The sequence below is a fragment of the Danio rerio genome, chromosome 11 (assembly GCF_049306965.1).
Source record: "Danio rerio strain Tuebingen ecotype United States chromosome 11, GRCz12tu, whole genome shotgun sequence".
In the NCBI taxonomy this organism is placed as follows: domain Eukaryota; kingdom Metazoa; phylum Chordata; class Actinopteri; order Cypriniformes; family Danionidae; genus Danio; species Danio rerio.
In genome coordinates, this window is record NC_133186.1 from 44,333,831 (window position 1) to 44,353,317 (window position 19,487).

Genomic DNA, 19,487 nt, shown 5'->3' on the forward strand with positions numbered 1-19,487 from the left:
GCGAAATTTAGATGGCCGAGAATTGGTAGGAGTTCTCGTTGTGTGCACATCTGTTTTTCGAGGAAAATTTGGGATAGAGAAATTATTCGATTGATTTTCTCTTTAGGAAGGGATGCTTGGAATTTATGCGAGTCTAGATTAATACCCAGAAATTCGATTGAAGTACTGGGTCCTTCCGAGATCAGCGAAAACCTGCGGGGTGATCGCTAGGTGTTTGGCTGGAGGAGATGACGGGGGGGGAAATAAGAAATTCGTCTAGAAGGTGAATGAGGTATGGGATTTCGTAAATATTAGACAGAATCCAGCATAAAGCTTCTGACATCATGTCAAATTTTTTTTTTTTTTTTTTTTTTTTTTTTTTTTTTTTTTTTTTTTTTTTTTTTTTTTTTTTTTTTTTTTGGGCTGCTTTTGCATCCGAAAAATAGAATTGATTTCGCCAATAAATGCCAAAAGGTGCCAGAAGTCTGGGTGGATTGGCATGATTTTAAAGGTAGGGGAAATGTCTTCTTTGGCTAGCCAGGTGTTACGACTGGCTATCTTTATGAGAGAGATCTCTTGATCAATGTCGTGGTAGTTAAGTAAATATTCGTCCAATGGGATAGTGCTGTTAATGCTAGGAAAGGAGCAATTGTGTTGGGACGAAAGGTCGACTACAAGGCGTTTTTGCCAGAACATTTTTGAGTAGCGACACCAATGGGGCTAATGCGCGAGATATTAAAAGGAGGAGCCTTGGAGTTCCAATCATGAAGTTGTTGTCGATTTCTTTTTAATAAGATAATCGACGGTTTCAGGTTCGGAGGTTGCAGACTGCAGGTTAGGACAGATTGGATAAAGTGAAAAATGGAATGTATCCTTTGTGAAGAGGATGTGGAGTGTAATAGGTTGGATGAGGGTCAGCTTCTGGAGCCAGCAGTCATGATCTCTAAAATAGAAAAAACAAAGAGAATCAGAAATTAAATCTTTGCAAAATAATACAAGTATGGCAGACATGAAAATTGTTTTAGTTTATATCCATGCGAGGCATCTTAATATAGGCATGGGCGGCTGTAAATGGAAGCGCTTTTGATAATGCATGGTCCGATAACTTCATTGATACGATGTGCAAGGATGGTAGGGGTGGGTGTTCGTCTCCTAACGGGATGACAGATGAATGGAGAGCTGAGGACATGGGATATGGCTAGTCTGGTGGTCCTGGAAAACTGGTACCCCTTGAAGACTGAGCATGTGAAGTGATAGTGAAGTTTAAATTTGTATTTATAACAGTCAAGTGGGAAGTTTGTTTCTTTGCCGTTTTCACATCCGACTGACTTGCTATATAATCTTATATGACGCTTGTAAATCAACACATGAGTCGCTGGCGTATTACAATTGGACTTCTGTGCTTGATGGCATAATGTTTTTCAATAGCTTGTATTTACTGGTTGGGTAATAATCTTTTTAGAAGTTAAATGTCAAATGGAATTTTATTTTTTATTTATTTATTTATTTATTTATTTTTTTTTTTTTTTTTTTTTTTTTTTTTTTTTTTTTTTTTTTTTTAACTAAATTTACAAGCGTGTCTGGCCTATTCATTCATAAGGTCTTTGCAACAGAGTCAAGAGAGAGGGCGGGACCATCTCCAGTCTTTTAGCTCATTGGATGGAGACGCTTATCTTTAGAGCTATTGGCTTAAGAAGTTTCAGTCAGGCCATGCAAAAGGTGCAAAAGCCTGGCGGCCATTTTGTTGATCAAATTCAACATTGTTGTGGCTGGAGCTGCTGCTCTGCTGAACACATTCCAGCAAACAATCTGTTAAACGATGGATAGCTTGTGTACTGCTAGGAGAAGGTGAGGGTTCCGTTTTATTGCAATAGCTTTGGAGTTTTGGCTTATATCTTGCTGGGAAATAAGGTTGAAGACACAGCAGATGCGTTGTGGAGGCTCTTTGAAGTGGAAGGTTTTGGTGTTGTTGTTTAAGCTGTTGATGAAATTGTTGGAGTTGTAGTTGTTTGAAATGGTAGCAATAGTAGTTGTTGTTGTTGTTGCTGTAGCTTGTATATTGTAGCTTGTAGATTGAAGCTTTTAGATTGTATATTGTAGATTGTAGCTTGAAGCTTTTGTAGCTTGTAGCACTTGTAGCTTTGTAGTTGATGAGCAGAGCAGAGCGTTCTTCCAAATGAAGATCCTGAAGATTGTAGCTTGTTGCTGCTTTAGTTGTCCATGCTGGTTTAGAGTTGGTTCTTCAACGGAGCTAGCTACGGTGAAGCTGCTTCTTCCAAACGAAGATAAAGTGAACTGGAAACTTAGACTATTTATGGTGCCTTAGGGCTCATATGATTGGAAGATTAGTGATTAGCAAATGCGAGACTGGACGTGATAAATCATAAGCACGTGATCCTCTCGAAATTAGTTTATGAATAAACTTCACAAAGAACAAGCATGTGCCTTAAAGAGGTTGCATTGGTTTGTAAAAGAGCATTGCAGCAGCAATAACGCATGCAGAGCACATGGACACGGTGGCTCAGTGGTTAGAACTGTCGCCTTACAGCAAGAAGGTCGCCGGTTTGGGTCCCTGCTGGGCCAGATGGCGTTTCAATATGGAGTTTGCATGTTCTCCCAGTGTTGGCGTGGGTTTCCTCCGGGTGCTCCGGTTTCCTCCACAGTCCAAACACATGCGCTATAGGGGAATTGAATAAACTAAAATGACCGTAGTGTATGAGTGTGAGAGTGTATGGGTGTTTCTCAGTGCTGGGTTGCAGCTGGAAGGGTGTAAAACATATGCTGGATAAGTTGGCGGTTCAACCTGCTGTGCCGAGCCCTGATAAATAAGGGACTGAGCCGAAGGAAAGTGAATGAATGACTTAAATACTGTAAATGAATTCAACAGTTCTCTATAAAACTAAGTAGTTTAACAAGCAACAAAAATGCTTGTATTGTGTGTAGATAATATAACTTTCCAAAAATGTATTTAATAATTTAGACCCATGTAACACAATATGTTTGGTGAAGCAGGTGTTCTGTGAGTTCTGTACCTGTTCTCAGACTCGTGTTTCTCACACACACATACACACAGAGACAGATGGTATAATGTGAATGCTGATCACACACCCCTGGAGCTGGTGGGAGCCGCAGAGACACACGGCTTCCCACACTTCTGTATTCACCACATTAAATCAGACACACAAAGGAAGTGTGTCTGTTCCCACAGGGCTGTACTGAATGGCTTTCTGGAGAGAAGCCTAAAGGGTGCAATTAAATGTTTTGTTTATTTATTTGCTTAGTAAATGTTTGGGGAACAGTTCTATCACGCATTTATATATATATATATATATATATATATATATATATATATATATATATATATATATATATATATATATATATATGTATATTTATTGTCATGCCCAGAGAAGCTGCTTTTTTTAAAGTAAACAATTTCAAAATCAATACGATTATATTTTATGTTATTATAAAAATAAATGAAATACATTTTAAACATTTTATACATACCATTTACTTTAATTTATTAAATTTGAACCTTTTTTTGTTGGAATTATAAAGCATTATAATTTAACAAAATTAAGCCTCAAATTTGTTTTTCTGTGTTTAAAATTTTCTCTAAAATACCTTTAAAAATTGTAAAAAATTAAATAATAAAAAATAATTCTTTATTTTTTACTTATTATAAACATTATCATTTTTAACAGCAGTCTATATTAAGTCAAGTTAGTCAAGAATGTGTTGTTTGGTAATTTAATATTATTGTTTTGCTAATTTTATTATGGTTGTTGTTATTATCATCATTGTTACAATTATTATCAACATCATCATCATTATTATTATCTTTATTATTATTAATATTGCTATTTTGTTATGGTTGTTATTATTATTATTGCAAGTTTTATTATTATTATTATTATAATCATCATTATCAACATCTTCATCATTATTATTATTTGGTTATTATAATTATTATTGCAAGTTTTATTATGGCTATTGTTAATATTATTATCAACATCATCATCATTATTATGATTTTATTATTATTATTGCTATTTTATTATGGTTTTTATTATAATTAATATTATCATAAACATTATCATCATCAGTATTATTATTATTATTAATATTACTGCATGTTTTATTTTGGTTGTTGTTATTATTATCAACATCATCATTATTATTATTTTCATTATTATTAATATTGATATGTTATTATGGTTATGATAATTATTGCAATTTTTATTATGGTTGTTGTTTTTACTATTATTATTATTACTATTATTATTATTATCATCATAATCATCATTTTTTAAATATTATTATTGCTATTTTATTATGATTATTATTATTATTACTGCTATTCTTATTATGGTTATAAATATAATTATTGCTGTTATTATTATTAATATTATTTTTATCATCGCCATCATCCTCATCTTTATTTATTATTATTATTATTATTATTATTAATTGCAATATTAATTCAAATACATTAAATGTTTATTTTGTACATTTTACATGTACAAAATTTTACAGTCGAAGTGAGAATTATTAGCTCCCTTAGAATTTATTTTTATATATATATTTCCCAAATTATGTTAAAAAAGGAAAGGAATTTTTCACAGTATGTCTGATAATATTCTTTATTCTGGAGAAAGTCTTATTTGTTTTATTTTGGATAGAATAAAAGCAGTTTTTAATTTTTTTAAACACCATTTTAAGGACAATATTATTAGCCCTTTTAAGCTATTTTTCCCGATCTACAGAACAAACCATCATTATACAATAACTTGCCTAATTACCCTAACCTGCCTAGTTAACCTAATTAACCTAGTTAAGCCTTTACATGTCACTTTAAGCTGTATAGAAGTGTCTTGAAGAATATCTAGTCAAATATTATTTACTCTCATCATGACAAAGACAAAATAAAACAGTTATTAGAGATGAGTTATTAAAACTATTGTCTATAAATGTGTTGAAAAAAATTTAATCTGAAAATATTTTTTATACAAAGATATTATCTGTAAAATTGCTGATAATTTACATCAACAGGGATTCAAAGTTAAAACATTAATCTGTATCAAATAATTTTACATGCAACCTTGCAACTCAATCATGCACAAAGTAAATATTTCCCCCAAATCCCCCATTGATATTGTGAGTGTGAGAACGGTTAAACCCAGAGTCCTCATGCCCTCAATTACTCCCCTCCAGATGGCACTGAAGAACAAACTCCAGCTGCCCACTCCAGAGCTCAATTAAACACACACACCAGTGAAACAAATGATGTCAGGCCTGGTGTGCCATTGTCATCTGCTCTCTGATTGGCTGGCAGTGGATGTGTTAGGGTATAAAAGTGGGCTAGTTTGAGGGTCTGGTGTGGGATTTGGTTTTGCCACTGAACAAGCTTCAGATATTTCCAACTCTTCCTACCATCGAAACTCAACAACAATCATGCCTGCATACATGGACATCACTCCTCAAGACAACATTCAATATGCCAGGTAAGAACGGCATTTCTATGAATTATCTTTACGGATATTTGTTTAAATGTATAAGCACTCAGTGGTGGCTCAGTGGTTAGCACTGTGGCCTCACAGCAAGAAGGTCACTGGTTTGAGTCGGCTGGGTTAGTTGGCATTTCTGTGTGGAGTTTGCATGTTCTCCCCGTGTTGGCATGGGTTTTCATGCCTTTTCAATCCAAAAGGCTTGTTGGATATTGAAATTAATGTAGTGTTTTTTAAAATATTATTATCAGTATATGGTATATTAGTTCTAATTTAACTGCAATGACTAAGATAACTAATATATGACTAATATAGATGTCCGGTTTAAATCAACCACCAGTAAGGCGCACTAATTTACTCAACTCAATTGAATTTATATAAAGCATTTTATATATATATATATATATATATATATATATATATATATATATATATATATATATATATATATATATATTGTCATGCCCAGAGAAGCAGCTTTTTGTAAAATAAATAATTTTAAAATCAATATGATTATATTATATATTATAATAAAAAATATGAAATACTTTTGAAACATTGTATCAAATTTGAACCTTTTTTGTTGGAATTATAAGGCATTATAATTTATTTCCAATAAAATTAAGCCACAAAATTGTTTCTGTATTAAAATTTTTCTCTGAAATACCTTTAAAATTAAATAATAATACATAATCTTTATTTATTATTTATTATAAACATTATCATTTTTAACAGCGGTCTATATTAAGTCAAGTTAGTCAAGAATGTGTTGTTTTGTGATTTGGTGTTTGGTGATTATTTAATAACTTTATTAATTTATATATTTTTTATGAGTCACTGTTGCTACATATTTGCAAATGTGTATATATCACTTACAATAATTTTTCTTGAAATTTTGTAATAACAATTTAAGACTTTAGATATGTAAAACAACTATTATTTATTTAAAACAGCGTCATCATCATTATTATTATTATTATTATTATTGCTAATTTTATTATGGTTGTTGTTATTATCATTATTATTACATTTATTATCAACATCATCATCATTAATATAGATGTCTGGTTTAAATCAACCACCAGTAAGGCGCACCAATTTACTCAACTCAATTGAATTTATATAAAGCACTTTATTTATGAATTTTTTTAATTATTACAGATACAGAAGTCATCATAGTTGGTAAACTTAGAGCGCAGTAAATGGGAGAGTACAACAAACAATTGTTTTACATTCCTATTTGCTAAAATAATAAAAGAAAAACTCCACGGCGGTGGACTTTCAGAAAAGGAAAATAATAGTGTGAGACTGATAACGGCAGCCAGAAGAGAGAATAATGTTACATTAACTGTCCTGCCTCTATAGACGCTGCTTTAGAAACTCCACACACAAGCGGTAATTCATTTTTTTGTCATTTGATGCATTAATACATAAATATAATTAGATGTCATTAGATGGTGTAATACATAAAGGATAAATACATTAAAATGTAAATACGATTTTGAAAAAAAAAATAAGTTTCAGGGATTTAGGATTATGATGACCGTTAATCGCATCCAAAGAGCTTAGAATGACCAAGAGGCGACACTCTAGTGTAATCTGGGAAACAGCCACTAGAGGGCGCGGCGGCCCTTTTGGAACGAAAACTCCAATAGAACTACAGCATATTATAAGTCTATAAAATAAACGATTAAAAGTGCTGATGATTGTGATAATAAGTGTTGTATTGTCGTCTTTCAGGTTGTATCTCAGCTTTAATGCACGTTTTAAATAAATTAATAAAAAACAAAGCAGCGGCTTGCCATCGCGACAGTAATTAGATCCAATGGACGGCCGATCAATTTCACTCCAAAATGGCGGAATCAAGGGCTGTTGCTGGGCGCTGCTGTTGCAATGGAACGTTCTATTGAGTGTCGCCTCTTGGTCATTCTACGCTCTTTGACGCATCATAACAGTCTTGTGAAAAGGGTCTAAAGCTAAAAGTACTGTAATTATTCTGTTGTGGTGATTCTACATGGTAACACAACAACTATAGTATAAACAAACGACTAAAGACTAATTTCTAAAATATTATACAACAGTGCAACACAGATTATTTCATAATATATTTTCTTATTTATTTTAATTTGACTGGAATAAAAGCAGAATTTACATTTTCTTTTATAGGATTTTCACAATATATTCTGTATGTTACAATTAGCATATTACAATATTATTAGCCCCTTATAAAATGATTTCTTTTGGATTGCCTACAGAACAAATCACTGTTGTCTAATGACTTTCCTAATTACCCTAACTTTAACCTAATTAGTTAAGCCTTTAAATGTCACTTTAAGCTGAATACTAGTATCCTGAAGAATGTCTGATCAAATATTATTTACTGTCATCATGACAAAGATAAAATAAATCAGTTATTAAAACTATTAAGATTAATAATGTGTTATTATATATAAATATAATAGGGGGTTAATAATAATTCAGGAGGGCTAATAATTCTGACTTCTGTGCATTGAAGTGTGCATATACTCACAGAGACACTCAAAACATTCTCTTTTGTCCTCCAGATGTAAACTGCACAGCCTGGAGCGGAAATGCTTCAGCAAAGTGGAGAAGCTGAAATCGTCATTTGAAGACCACCTTCTTCATCAGGGCGTTCCTGCGTCCGACATTCTGGACAAAACCGTGTCTTTCTTCAGCTCCAAAAAGGCCTTGATTTTCCCCAGCGGATACTCCAGGTGCTCCCGCGAAATCCTGCGACTTTCTCCCAGCGCGGATCAGGACGTGACGCCGCTGTTCTGAATCAACATCATCCAGCACAGACTGAAATTAAACAAAACAGTCAAGCACTTGATCTGACCATGTGTGTGTGTCAGTACAGCTACCTCAGAGCAAAACAGCACTACACTTGATCTCTTTAGACTTTTTTATTCATTCTTTGATTTTCCGTCGGCTTAGTCTCTTTATTTATCAGTGGTCGCCACAGCGGAATGAACCACCAGCTGTTTCAGCATATGTTTTACACAGCGGATGTCCTTCAAGCCGGAACCCAGTACTGGGAAACATCCATACACACATACACTACGGCCAATTTAGTTTATCCAATTCACATAAAGTTGAAGTCAGAATTATTCGCCCCCTTTGAATTTTTTTCTTATTTAAATATTTCCCAAATGATGTTTAACAGAGCAAGGACATTTTCACAGTATGTCTGATAATATTTTTTCTTCTGGAGAAAGTCTTATTGTTTTCTTTTTTAGGCAAAAAAAGCAGTTTTAAATTTATTATTATCAACCCTTTTAGGGTCAATATTATCAGCCCCTTTAAGCTATCTTTTTTTTCCAATAGTCTACAGAGCAAACCACTGTTATACGATAACTTGCTTAATTACCCTAACCTGCCTAGTTAACCTAGTTAAGCCTTTAAATGTCATTTTAAGCTGTATAGAAGTGTCTTGAAAAAGATCTAGTCAAATATTAGTTACTGTCATCATGGCAAAGCTAAAATAAATCAGTTATTAGAGATGAGTTATTAGAACTATTATGAGTAGAAATGTGTTGAAGAAATCTTCTCTTCGTTAAACGGAAATTGGGAAAAAAAATAAACAGGAGGTCTAATAATTCAGGGGGGCTAATAATTCTGACTTCATTATGGGGGAAACCCACGCCTTTAATAAATGCTGTACTAGTATTGTTCATGGTTAGTTAATGTTAGTAAATACACAAATTAATGAAGCCTTATTGTAAAATGTGACCGAAAAATAGATGAATTGAATTGTAAAGGCATTAATAATCACATTTCAGCTTTGGCAATCTTCAAGCTGAGGATGTTTTTTACAGTTTCTCTTGAAGAGGAATGTACTGCATGTCTCTTTTAGAGGATGCCCTTGAATATAAGTTTTTTTTTTAACAGATACAGTGTATCAGTGATATTGATTTAATCAGTTGTGTGATTGTACTGTTTGTTTCATAGAATAAATGATTTTGATTGCATTTATGCTTCCTGTGAATTTCTGTGAAGCACTGAGATGATGATGAAAATAGTTCGGTCAAAAATACCCCAACATATAACCCAACTATAGGTTATTATAGCAGCTTCCCAACTATCGGTTGTTTTAATCCAAGGCATTGGGTTATAAAATTTAACCCAGTGCATTGGGTTATTTTGATCAAATGTTTTTTTTCCCATTCTTGTATTACTATTGCTACTATTAATAGTACTACTATTAATACAAATATGGCTGTGTAAATAAATAACATGCAGTTTTAAAAAATATTGAAAATGCTTTATTTCCACTACATTTTCAGTTCCAGACACAGCGTTTTTATCCATTTAATATAGATCAGCTACGGAGTGCAAGTGAAACAGATAGAAATATACACAACAAGGGAGAGGCAATTTGATAAAAAAAGAAAAATAAAGTTAAGCTTAAATAAACGTTATAATGCAAAAACATTGCACACATATTTTAATTCAGCTGCTCTGTGTCAGTTAAATCAGTTGACGGTTGAAATTCAAAAATTTTAACCCAATTTTAAAAATAACCGAACAATGCACCAAATATTTAGAGATTAAAATTTTTATTTACTCTTTATTTTATCTACACTGAAAAAAAGTGTTGCATGCAGAACTGTTGCAAACAATTTATTTGTGTTGAATTTAAATAATAAATAATGTTCAACTTAATTTGTTTGTTTAAATTCAGCCCAAATAAATTGTTCACAACAATTTAGTAAATCCAAGGAATCATCTTTGAATAATTTTTTTAGTGTACTATTTACTCCGCCTCATGTGTTTTCTAACCTTTCCGAGTTTCTTTATTCTGTTAAGATATTTTGCATCAAAGATATTTAGCATCAAATGTATTAAAAACAAAGGTTATCCAATAAAAAAAGTAGGATACAAAAAAAATGATCAATGTAAATAAATAGACACTGATGCATAACCTGCAGAGGGACTGTGCCTTGTCAATTGTTATTCTGGCTTCAATTTTGCTTTGATATACAATTTTGTAATGATTCATGCATGATTCGTTTTCCTTTGGCTTAGTCTCTTATTTATCAGAGATCACCACAGCAGAATGAACCACCAATTATTCCAGGCATATGTTTTACACAGCATATGCCCTTCCAGCCATAACCCATTACTGGGAAACACGCATACACTCTCACGTTCACACACAAACTCATACACTGTGGCCAATTTCATTCATTCATTTTGTTTTCGGCTTAGTCCCTTTATTAATCAGGAGTCGCCACAGGGGTATTAACCGGCAAATTATCCATATGTTTTACGCAGTGGATGCCCTTCCAGCACCCAGAAGAGACCCATGCAAACAGGGGGAGAACATGCAAACTCAAAACAGAAATGCCAAGTGACCAAGCCGGGGCTCGAACCAGCAACCTTCTTGCTGTGAGGCGATCATGCTACCCACTGCGTCACTGTGACCCCCATACTATGGCCATTTTAGTTCATCAATTCCCTTATAGCACACACTTATAGTGTTTGGACTGTGGGGAAAACCGGAGCACACAGAGGAGCACCCAAACTCCACACAGAAACAGCAAATGGCCCATCCGGGACTCGAACCAGCGACCTTCTTGCTGTGAGGCCACAGTGCTAACCACTAAGCCACCCTGCCGCCCTTTACAATGATATACATTATAAAACGTAACAGTCAATCCAAAGTGCATGACTCACCTGTAACCATGCTTCCGGTGAGTTTGTGGTCAAAAGATCAGCGGTTTTGACCCTCAGTGGAGCGAGACGCCCTGAGGAGACGAAAGACAGGTGTGTGAAGGGATGAAACACTGATAAACACACACACACACACACACACACACACACTTCTGCCGGTTTATTCATTGAGAGTGTGTGAGAAAACGCCAGGAGCTCGAGTTCTTCTGTGATGTACACAAAGGCAAAGCATGAAGTGTTTACCAGCAATAACTATAAGGATCAGTCTTAAAGGTGCAGTAGGTGATTGTCTTCAGAAGCATTGTTTGTTGTGCTGGTTGAAAGTCTCTTCACAGTCCAATAGTAATGATTACAGTAAATGATCTAAATGTATTTACATGTATTTTTATATTTTGTGCATGACATAAAACTAAAAAATGTTCATCCAATTAAATAGAGTCGGACCGACATCTCTCATAATTCCGATAAGTAGCTCAGACTGTCTGTCAACAAATGCAGATCTGAACAATGGGGTATATGCCGAAGCATGCTAATAGGACTTTTAATTTGCTAGTAACCTGGGTGCTTCCGGCAAATTGAATGCCAATGCAAAATCCGGTTCGTTTAAGGTCTGTTTTCTTTAAAAATCAGCGATCTCCACTAGCTGAGTGATATCCGATTTAAAGTGGGTCTCAGATTGTACAAGAAGCACTGCATTAAATTACATTTCCCCCGCCATGTCTTTATAATATGAGCATTTATTTTACCCCAGTATATTCAATGGAGCTTCTGCGTTAGTCTGCCGATTCTGACGGGCGCGTGCGGGTAAACAGCTTTTCTTCTCGTTTTACGCTTGAGCAACTAAATAAATGCTAAAGTTTATTTAACTGAATGTATTTTAATGACATTACAACATCGATGCTGTATAAGGAACCGCATAAAGTGTGAAAAAGTTCACAATAACAGGTCACCGGAAGTGTATCAGCATGGGAACAGCACTAGCTCGGCATATACCCTACTGCGCAACTGTTTGCACGCATTTCCGCCGACTGCTGTTGGTGCCGCAAGTTCACGAGAGAGGGCGCGCGCGCGATCGGTGAAAACCTGCTGAATCAAAACTTTTTAAAAACCTGAATTAATATTGGAGTTACCTTTGCAAGCTGGAGAAAGGATGACACCATGTCTGAAGGATTTCTCTTAGACAGGTAATGTTCTGCTTTAAAACTGTTTTAGCTTCGCACAAAGATGATGAAGCGTTAAGGCTGATTTATACTTCTGCGTCAAACACCAGCATATGCTACGGCGCTGACGCATAGCCCTTCGCCGTGGCCGTCACTGACGTGCACCTCTCAAAAAATGTAACTACACGTCGCAACGACGCGTAGCGTAAGCTCTGTGATTGGTCGGCTTGGTAGCGCTGACGAGTCTGGGCGGGACTGAGAGCCGCGCGAATGCCGCGAGCGATTGTTTACAAGTGTGGAGTCCCGTGAAGGAGCTCCGGATGGAAAGTTTTGTTTTGTGTTTACCTCATAAAGTTGTTGCACGTCCGCCGGTTCCTGCCTCAAAATGAGCGAGTTTGAGCCACTTGTACATCCCGGAAGTGTTCAGGAAATGCAAAAAAGTAGCGAAGAAACTCGACACAGAGGAACATTTACACCTTACTGCCAACTAGCGTTTCGGAAGTGTTAATGCAGACCAACAGAGACAGCGCGCAGAAGTATAAATGCCAACCCAAGCTCATTCTGGAAACGTAGCCCCGCGAACGTTTCTGGAAGCCGCGATTTACATGGCCGTGTTTGGTTTTTTTCGAGCGAACGCTGTGGGGCGGTGTGGCACCGCTCCGCCCCTCCTCTTCGCGCTCGCCGGTCGACGGCTCGCCTCCGAGTGGAGGGCTTTCCCGACGCAATCAGTTTGTCCGCCTAGCTCACAGCGTTGCGTCGGCTGAGCGGAGGCCCCGGAGGAGGAGGAGGAGCTGGAGCCGGCCGCGGTGGACGACGACTGGGATCGAGTCCGGGGAACGGCGAGTTCCGGAAATCAGGTAAGACGAAAAACGGAATCCGGAAATAAGGGCGAGAACGCGGCGGGATCCGAAAACGCGGTCGAAATCGAAGACGAGGGCTTTTGCTTTTTTTTTTTTTTTTCGATCCGGCGGCTTTTTGCGCGAGAACGGCGCGGGCACGTACGCCGCGCGCTCCCGAGCGCACAGCGGCCTCTCGCAGATCCGCGAAAACAAAAAACCGCTCGAATACGTACCTCCCGGGACGTAAATCGCGGTCTGCAGAAACGTCCACGGGGCTACATTTCCACAATGAGCCCGGGTTGATAAATGCACAGCCACGAGCGTTGCCTGTGCCGTGGGTTACGCCGGTCACCTGACACAGAAGTATAAATCAGGCTCTACGCGCGTTGCCTGCGCCATGAGTTACGCCGGTCACTTGACGCAGAAGTATAAACCAGGCTTTAGATGTTGTTGTTACAAATGGGTTATATCTTCACATAAGTGTTGTTCAGCCACTAAAATCTTCCGATAAAAGATTGTTAAGACTATTTTCAGTTTTATGAGGGACCTTTTACAGCATCTATAATGTAGAGTTTAATTAGTTTAACAATAAAACACAAGTAAATGCGGCTATTCCGCCTAGTCTAATCTATATTGTTTACCATGAAACTCTAAATATTTGCTCTGAAATCGCATGTCAGTTTGGCTTGCACGCCGCCGGACAAGCACTAGTTGCTTTTAACACATGAGAGAGGGTTCTTTTGGGGTGCTCGTGTTTAAGGAGGCGTGGCTCTAGACGGCAGAGGAGGGACTGTGATTCAGAGATTTATGCTAAGCTGTTTTATTTTGTTATGTACATGAGGTCAAGGCAGTCAACCCACCTTTTTTATTTTTATAAAAATGTAATGCTATTTACACAACACTTTCAACTGAAAGAATTTTAGTCCATTCATCTTCATGACAGGAGTGCCTTTTGCGCCCTAAAAATACAAATGAGATTTTTAATTCTAATTTACTTTACATTTTACATATACTCAAATGCAGGGGTGTCCAAACTCGGTCCTGGAGGGCCGGTGTCCTGCATAGTTGAGCTCCAACTTCATTCAACACACCTGCCTGGAAGTTTAGTATACCTAGAAAGAGCTTGATTAGCTGGTTCAGGTGTGTTTAATTGGGGTTGGAACTAAACTCTGCAGGACACCGGCCCTCCAGGACAGAGTTTGGACATGCCTGCTCAAATGCAATGGAGAAATAAGAAAACATGAAAGCCAATGATCAGCCACTGCAATATTTTTTAAAGAAAATATACATTTAGATAAAATCTGAAGATAAAAATATTCAAATTTAGTGCGAAGATTAATCACATCCAAAATAGATGTTTGTTTTGACGTAATATATGTGTGTGTCATTCATTTATTCATTAATTTTCCTTCAGCTTAGTCTCTATTTCAGAGGTTTCAAGCAAGCGGATGCCCTTCCAGTCTCAACCCAGTACTGGGAAACACCAATACATACCCATTCACACACACACTAATACACTTCAGCCAGTTAAGTTTATTCAATTCCCCAATAGCGCATGTGTTTGGACTGTGGAGGAAACCGGAGGACCCGGAGGAAACCCACGCCAACACGGGGAGAACATGCAAACTCCACACAGAAATGCCAACTGGCTCAGCTAAGCTAAATTGTCCATGGTGTATGTGTGTGAATGGGAGTGTATGGGTGTTTCCCAGTGATGGGTTGCAGTTGGAAGGGCATCTGCTGTGTAAAACAAATACTATAATAGTTGGCGGTTCATTCCGCTGTGGCGACCCCTGATGAATAAAGAGACTAAACCAAAGAAAAATGAATGAATAAATTAAAAATCCTATTTTAAAAATCAAATTCTTCCATCAACATGTAAAGTTTAAAATCTCTGCAACTTCTAAACAAAGTGCCCAATAAAATTAAAACGCCTAACCAACACGGGTTTGTTTAATCCCAACACTGGGTCAAATATGGATTTTTTATTTATTTTTTTTATTTAAATTACACTTTAAAACTTAATGATTGGGTTGGTCCACATTTGACCCAACAAAAAAAAACAACCCAGATATTTTCTAGAGTGTATAATAAGTTGAATAAGTGACTGGTGTGTGTGAAGTCAGGGTGTGTTTGCGAGCTCCAGATGGTTGGTGACGTCAGGTTGAACAGAGTCTTCAGCGTCACTAAAGCTCCATTCAGGACTCACTGATGCTTTTGTCCTCCATTGATGTTCAACACAGAGAGTCAGTGTGGGAACCTCACATCACATCTACTCACACTGACCAGCACACATCTGCTTCATCTGGACTCCAGCTTGAGTGTGTGTGTGACGTCACTGCAGCATCATAACACTGAATCATTAATATGGTTGGTTATTGTAATTGTCTGGCTTTGGCATGTTTTTAAATGCCTTTTAAGATGTCAAGTTTCCATTTTTGATGTTGTTTTGAAAGTATGATATATAAGCTTATGAATATATATATATATATATATATATATATATATATATATATATATTCATATATATATACATATATATATATACATATATATATACATATATATATATACATATATACATATATATATATATATATACACACACATATACATATATATTCATATATATATATATATATATATATATATATATATATATATATATACATACATATATATATATATATATATATATATATAAATATATATACACACACACACACATATATATATATATATATATATATATATATATATATATTCATATATATATATATATATTCATATATATATATATATATATATATATATATATATATATATATATATATACATATTCATATATATATATATATATTCATGTATATATATATATTCATGTATATATATATATATATATTCATATATATATATATATATATATATATATATATATATATATATATATATATATATATATATATATATATATATATATATACGCACAATTTGTCACTCTGATTTTCTGTCCACCTGCTGTCTTAAAACACAGATTGAGCATGTGTGTGTGTGTGTGTGTGTGTGTGTGTGTGTGTGTGTGTGTGCCTCATTGTCTGCTCCTGCTCCTCCATTGGCTGCAGACTGTGAGAAAGTGCGAGCAGCTCAAGCCTCACACATTGATATGGAGATTTGTGAGTATAAATAGAGGAGCTGCAGGCAGAGCAAACCAGAGCCCGAGATCTCCAGCAGATCCACACATCAACACCTACAATCATCTCAAAGCTCAACATTCAGCAACATCACTGCAGCGTTCGGCTCTTCTCCATCTGAAGGACACTTTCCTGACGCTCGTCTGTCTCCATCTGCAGCTGAGAAAGAAGAAGAAGATGCAGAGATGACGATCAGCTCTCCAGAGTTCCTCCAAGCTGGAGAAAGAAAGCAGAGACGCTCCACTTGACATGCTGAGATTGAGCTCTTTCTGTCCAGAGAGGAGATGAAGAGGCGGAGATGAAGACTGCTGGAGCTGAACTAGAAGCTGCAGACTTACTTCATCATCTGAGCACGAGAGCTTCAGCAAAGTCAACAAGAGCTGGAGTTGAAGAGGCTTCCAGCAGCTCCACGTCTACAGCAGACGCTCAGACTCTCGCTGTATGAGGAGATGACAACTTTCAGGAGTTCAGGAGAATCACCTGCTCTAATAATTATGATTTTCTGTGAAGAGACTCAATGACCATCTTCACCAGGAACTGCAGAAGACACAGATGCAGAGATGATGCCCAGCTCTCCCCAAACAGCTGAAATGCATGTGAGAGGACCAGCAGCGCCATCTGGAGGACAGCAAAGTCTATATTAAACATTATGTATGCAAGCCAGCTCTGATTGGATCATACACATCTATGATAGATGTCATGAACAATATTAGTGCATTTGATTTTATAAATGCAGTCTTGCAGGTTTCCATCATTGGAAATCTATTATGTGTTGTTAAATACATGTGTGAACACCTTCAATGAAGGCTAATGATGTTTTTCATCTTAACGGTTTGTGTGAATTACACGGTATTTAACTGTAATATTGTACTGTAGAACACATATGCAGTATGTTACTGTATTTTAAAGTTGCATTGTGAAAACTACTGTATATTTTACAGTAAATATACACTTACAATTCTGTAAATACCTATACAGTAAGATAAATGGTGCTGTAAATGTAAATACAGCATTGTTGATGTAACTGATTTACAGTAAGTTACTGCAGATTGTACAGTAAATTCTGTGTCCCATATTGGGAGGTGTTGTATTTTATCAGTATGATAAACACTCTGTTGTCCTCATAGGACTACTTATCATATTTTATAATCACATATAAGGTGGCTGAGTGTTTTTCAATGCAGTATTGAGTGTGTGACGTCTGTGGATGTTGTGAACGTGACTCCTCATGTGGAGGAATGTTAATAATGTGTGCACTACATCATGTGTTGTGTAAAGTTTAATCATTTTGTTAATGCACATCATGTGTTTCGGAGATGTTTTTTAATGATGATTTAATGATGAATTATGTCAAGTACACACAGTGCTGTACATCCCATATTGGGAGGTGTTGTATTTGATCAGTATGGTAAACACTCTGTTGTCCTCATAGGAATTTTTATCGTATATTATCTGATCACATATAAGGTGGTTGAGTGTTTTACAATGCAGTATCGAGTGTGTGGCATCTGTGGATGTTGTGAATGCGACTCCTCATGTAGAGGAATGTTAAAACTGATTTGTACTAAATCATATGTTTTGTAAAGTTTAATCACTCTGTTGATGTTGACATCATGTGTTTTGGAGATCTCTTCATGCGGATGTCGTGATATGTTATCATCTGTTTATCTGCATTTCTTGATGGCAAAGTCATCACAACACAATAAAAAAGTCAAATACATCTACTGGTTTGTTTTTCTGTTTTGCAATTCTTTACAATATAATTACAATGAAGCAGATACTGACATTTAAACATCATCCAAATTGCAAAGGAGAATACATACAGAATTAAAAAAAAAAATCTATGTTATACTCTATAAATATCTACAAAAATCTTACTAATAAAATGCTGGGATCCACAAAACTCCATGCTGTCCCAACACAAATAGATTAAGTTAAAACATTACAAATTTAAGTGGATTGAACTCAAGAAATGTGTTGTTCAGCTCATTTTAACTACATAATTTGAACAAGCAGAATGAATCTATGAATCAAAGCAGTATGAATCTATCTATCTATCTATCTATCTATCTATCTATCTATCTATCTATCTATCTATCTATCTATCTATCTATCTATCTATCTATCTAAACTGTCTGTCTGTCTGTCTGTCTGTCTATCCATCCATCCATCCATCCATCCATCCATCCATCCATCCATCCATCCATCCATCCATCCATCCATCCATCCATCCATCCATCCATCTATCTATCTATCTATCTATCTATCTATCTATCTATCTATCTATCTATCTATCTATCTATCTATCTATCTATCTATCTAACTGTCTGTCTGTCAGTCTGTCTGTCTATCTATCTATCTATCTATCTATCTATCTATCTAACTGTCTGTTTGTCTGTCTGTCTATCTATCCATCCATCCATCCATCCATCCGTCCGTCCGTCTGTCTGTCTGTCTATCTATCTATCTATCTATCTATCTATCTATCTATCTATCTATCTGTCTGTCTGTCTGTCTGTCTGTCTCTGTCTGTCCGTTTATCTATCTATCCATCCATCCATCCATCCATCCATCCATCCATCCATCCATCCATCCATCCATCCATCCATCCATCCATCTATCTATCTATCTATCTATCTATCTATCTATCTATCTATCTATCTATCTATCTATCTATCTATCTATCTATCTATCTATCTATCTATCTATCTAACTGTCTGTCTGTCTGTCTGTCTGTCTGTCTATCTATCTATCTATCTATCTATCTATCTATCTATCTATCTATCTAACTGTCTGTCTGTCTGTCTATCTGTCTGTCTGTCTGTCTGTCTGTCTGTCTGTCTATCTATCTATCTATCTATCTATCTATCTATCTAACTGTCTGTCTGTCTGTCTGTCTATCCATCCATCCATCCATCCATCCATCCATCCATCCATCCATCCATCTATCTATCTATCTATCTATCTATCTATCTATCTATCTATCTATCTATCTATCTATCTATCGGTCGGTCTGTCAGTAGCTCAATCGGTCTGTCTGTCTGTCTGTCTATCTAATCATCTATCCATCCAGTAAAACTTAACAGTGAAAATCACTAAATGAATTAAGTTAAA

At 35.8% G+C, this 19,487-nt stretch overlaps 2 protein-coding genes across 2 annotated transcripts in view; one reads left to right on the top strand and one right to left on the bottom strand.

The window, feature by feature from the left end:
• flnba (filamin B a) overlaps nt 1-19,487 on the bottom strand; it is a 750,037-nt gene that overhangs the window by 460,854 nt on the left and 269,696 nt on the right. The gene's annotated exons all lie outside the window — the stretch shown is intronic.
• Nucleotides 5,359-8,594, top strand: si:ch211-193l2.6. The gene is made up of 2 exons (NM_001360555.1): nt 5,359-5,486; nt 8,054-8,594. Exons 1-2 carry the CDS (start codon nt 5,437-5,439, stop codon nt 8,286-8,288), a joined length of 285 nt encoding a protein of 94 aa, NP_001347484.1. The 5' UTR covers nt 5,359-5,436; the 3' UTR covers nt 8,289-8,594.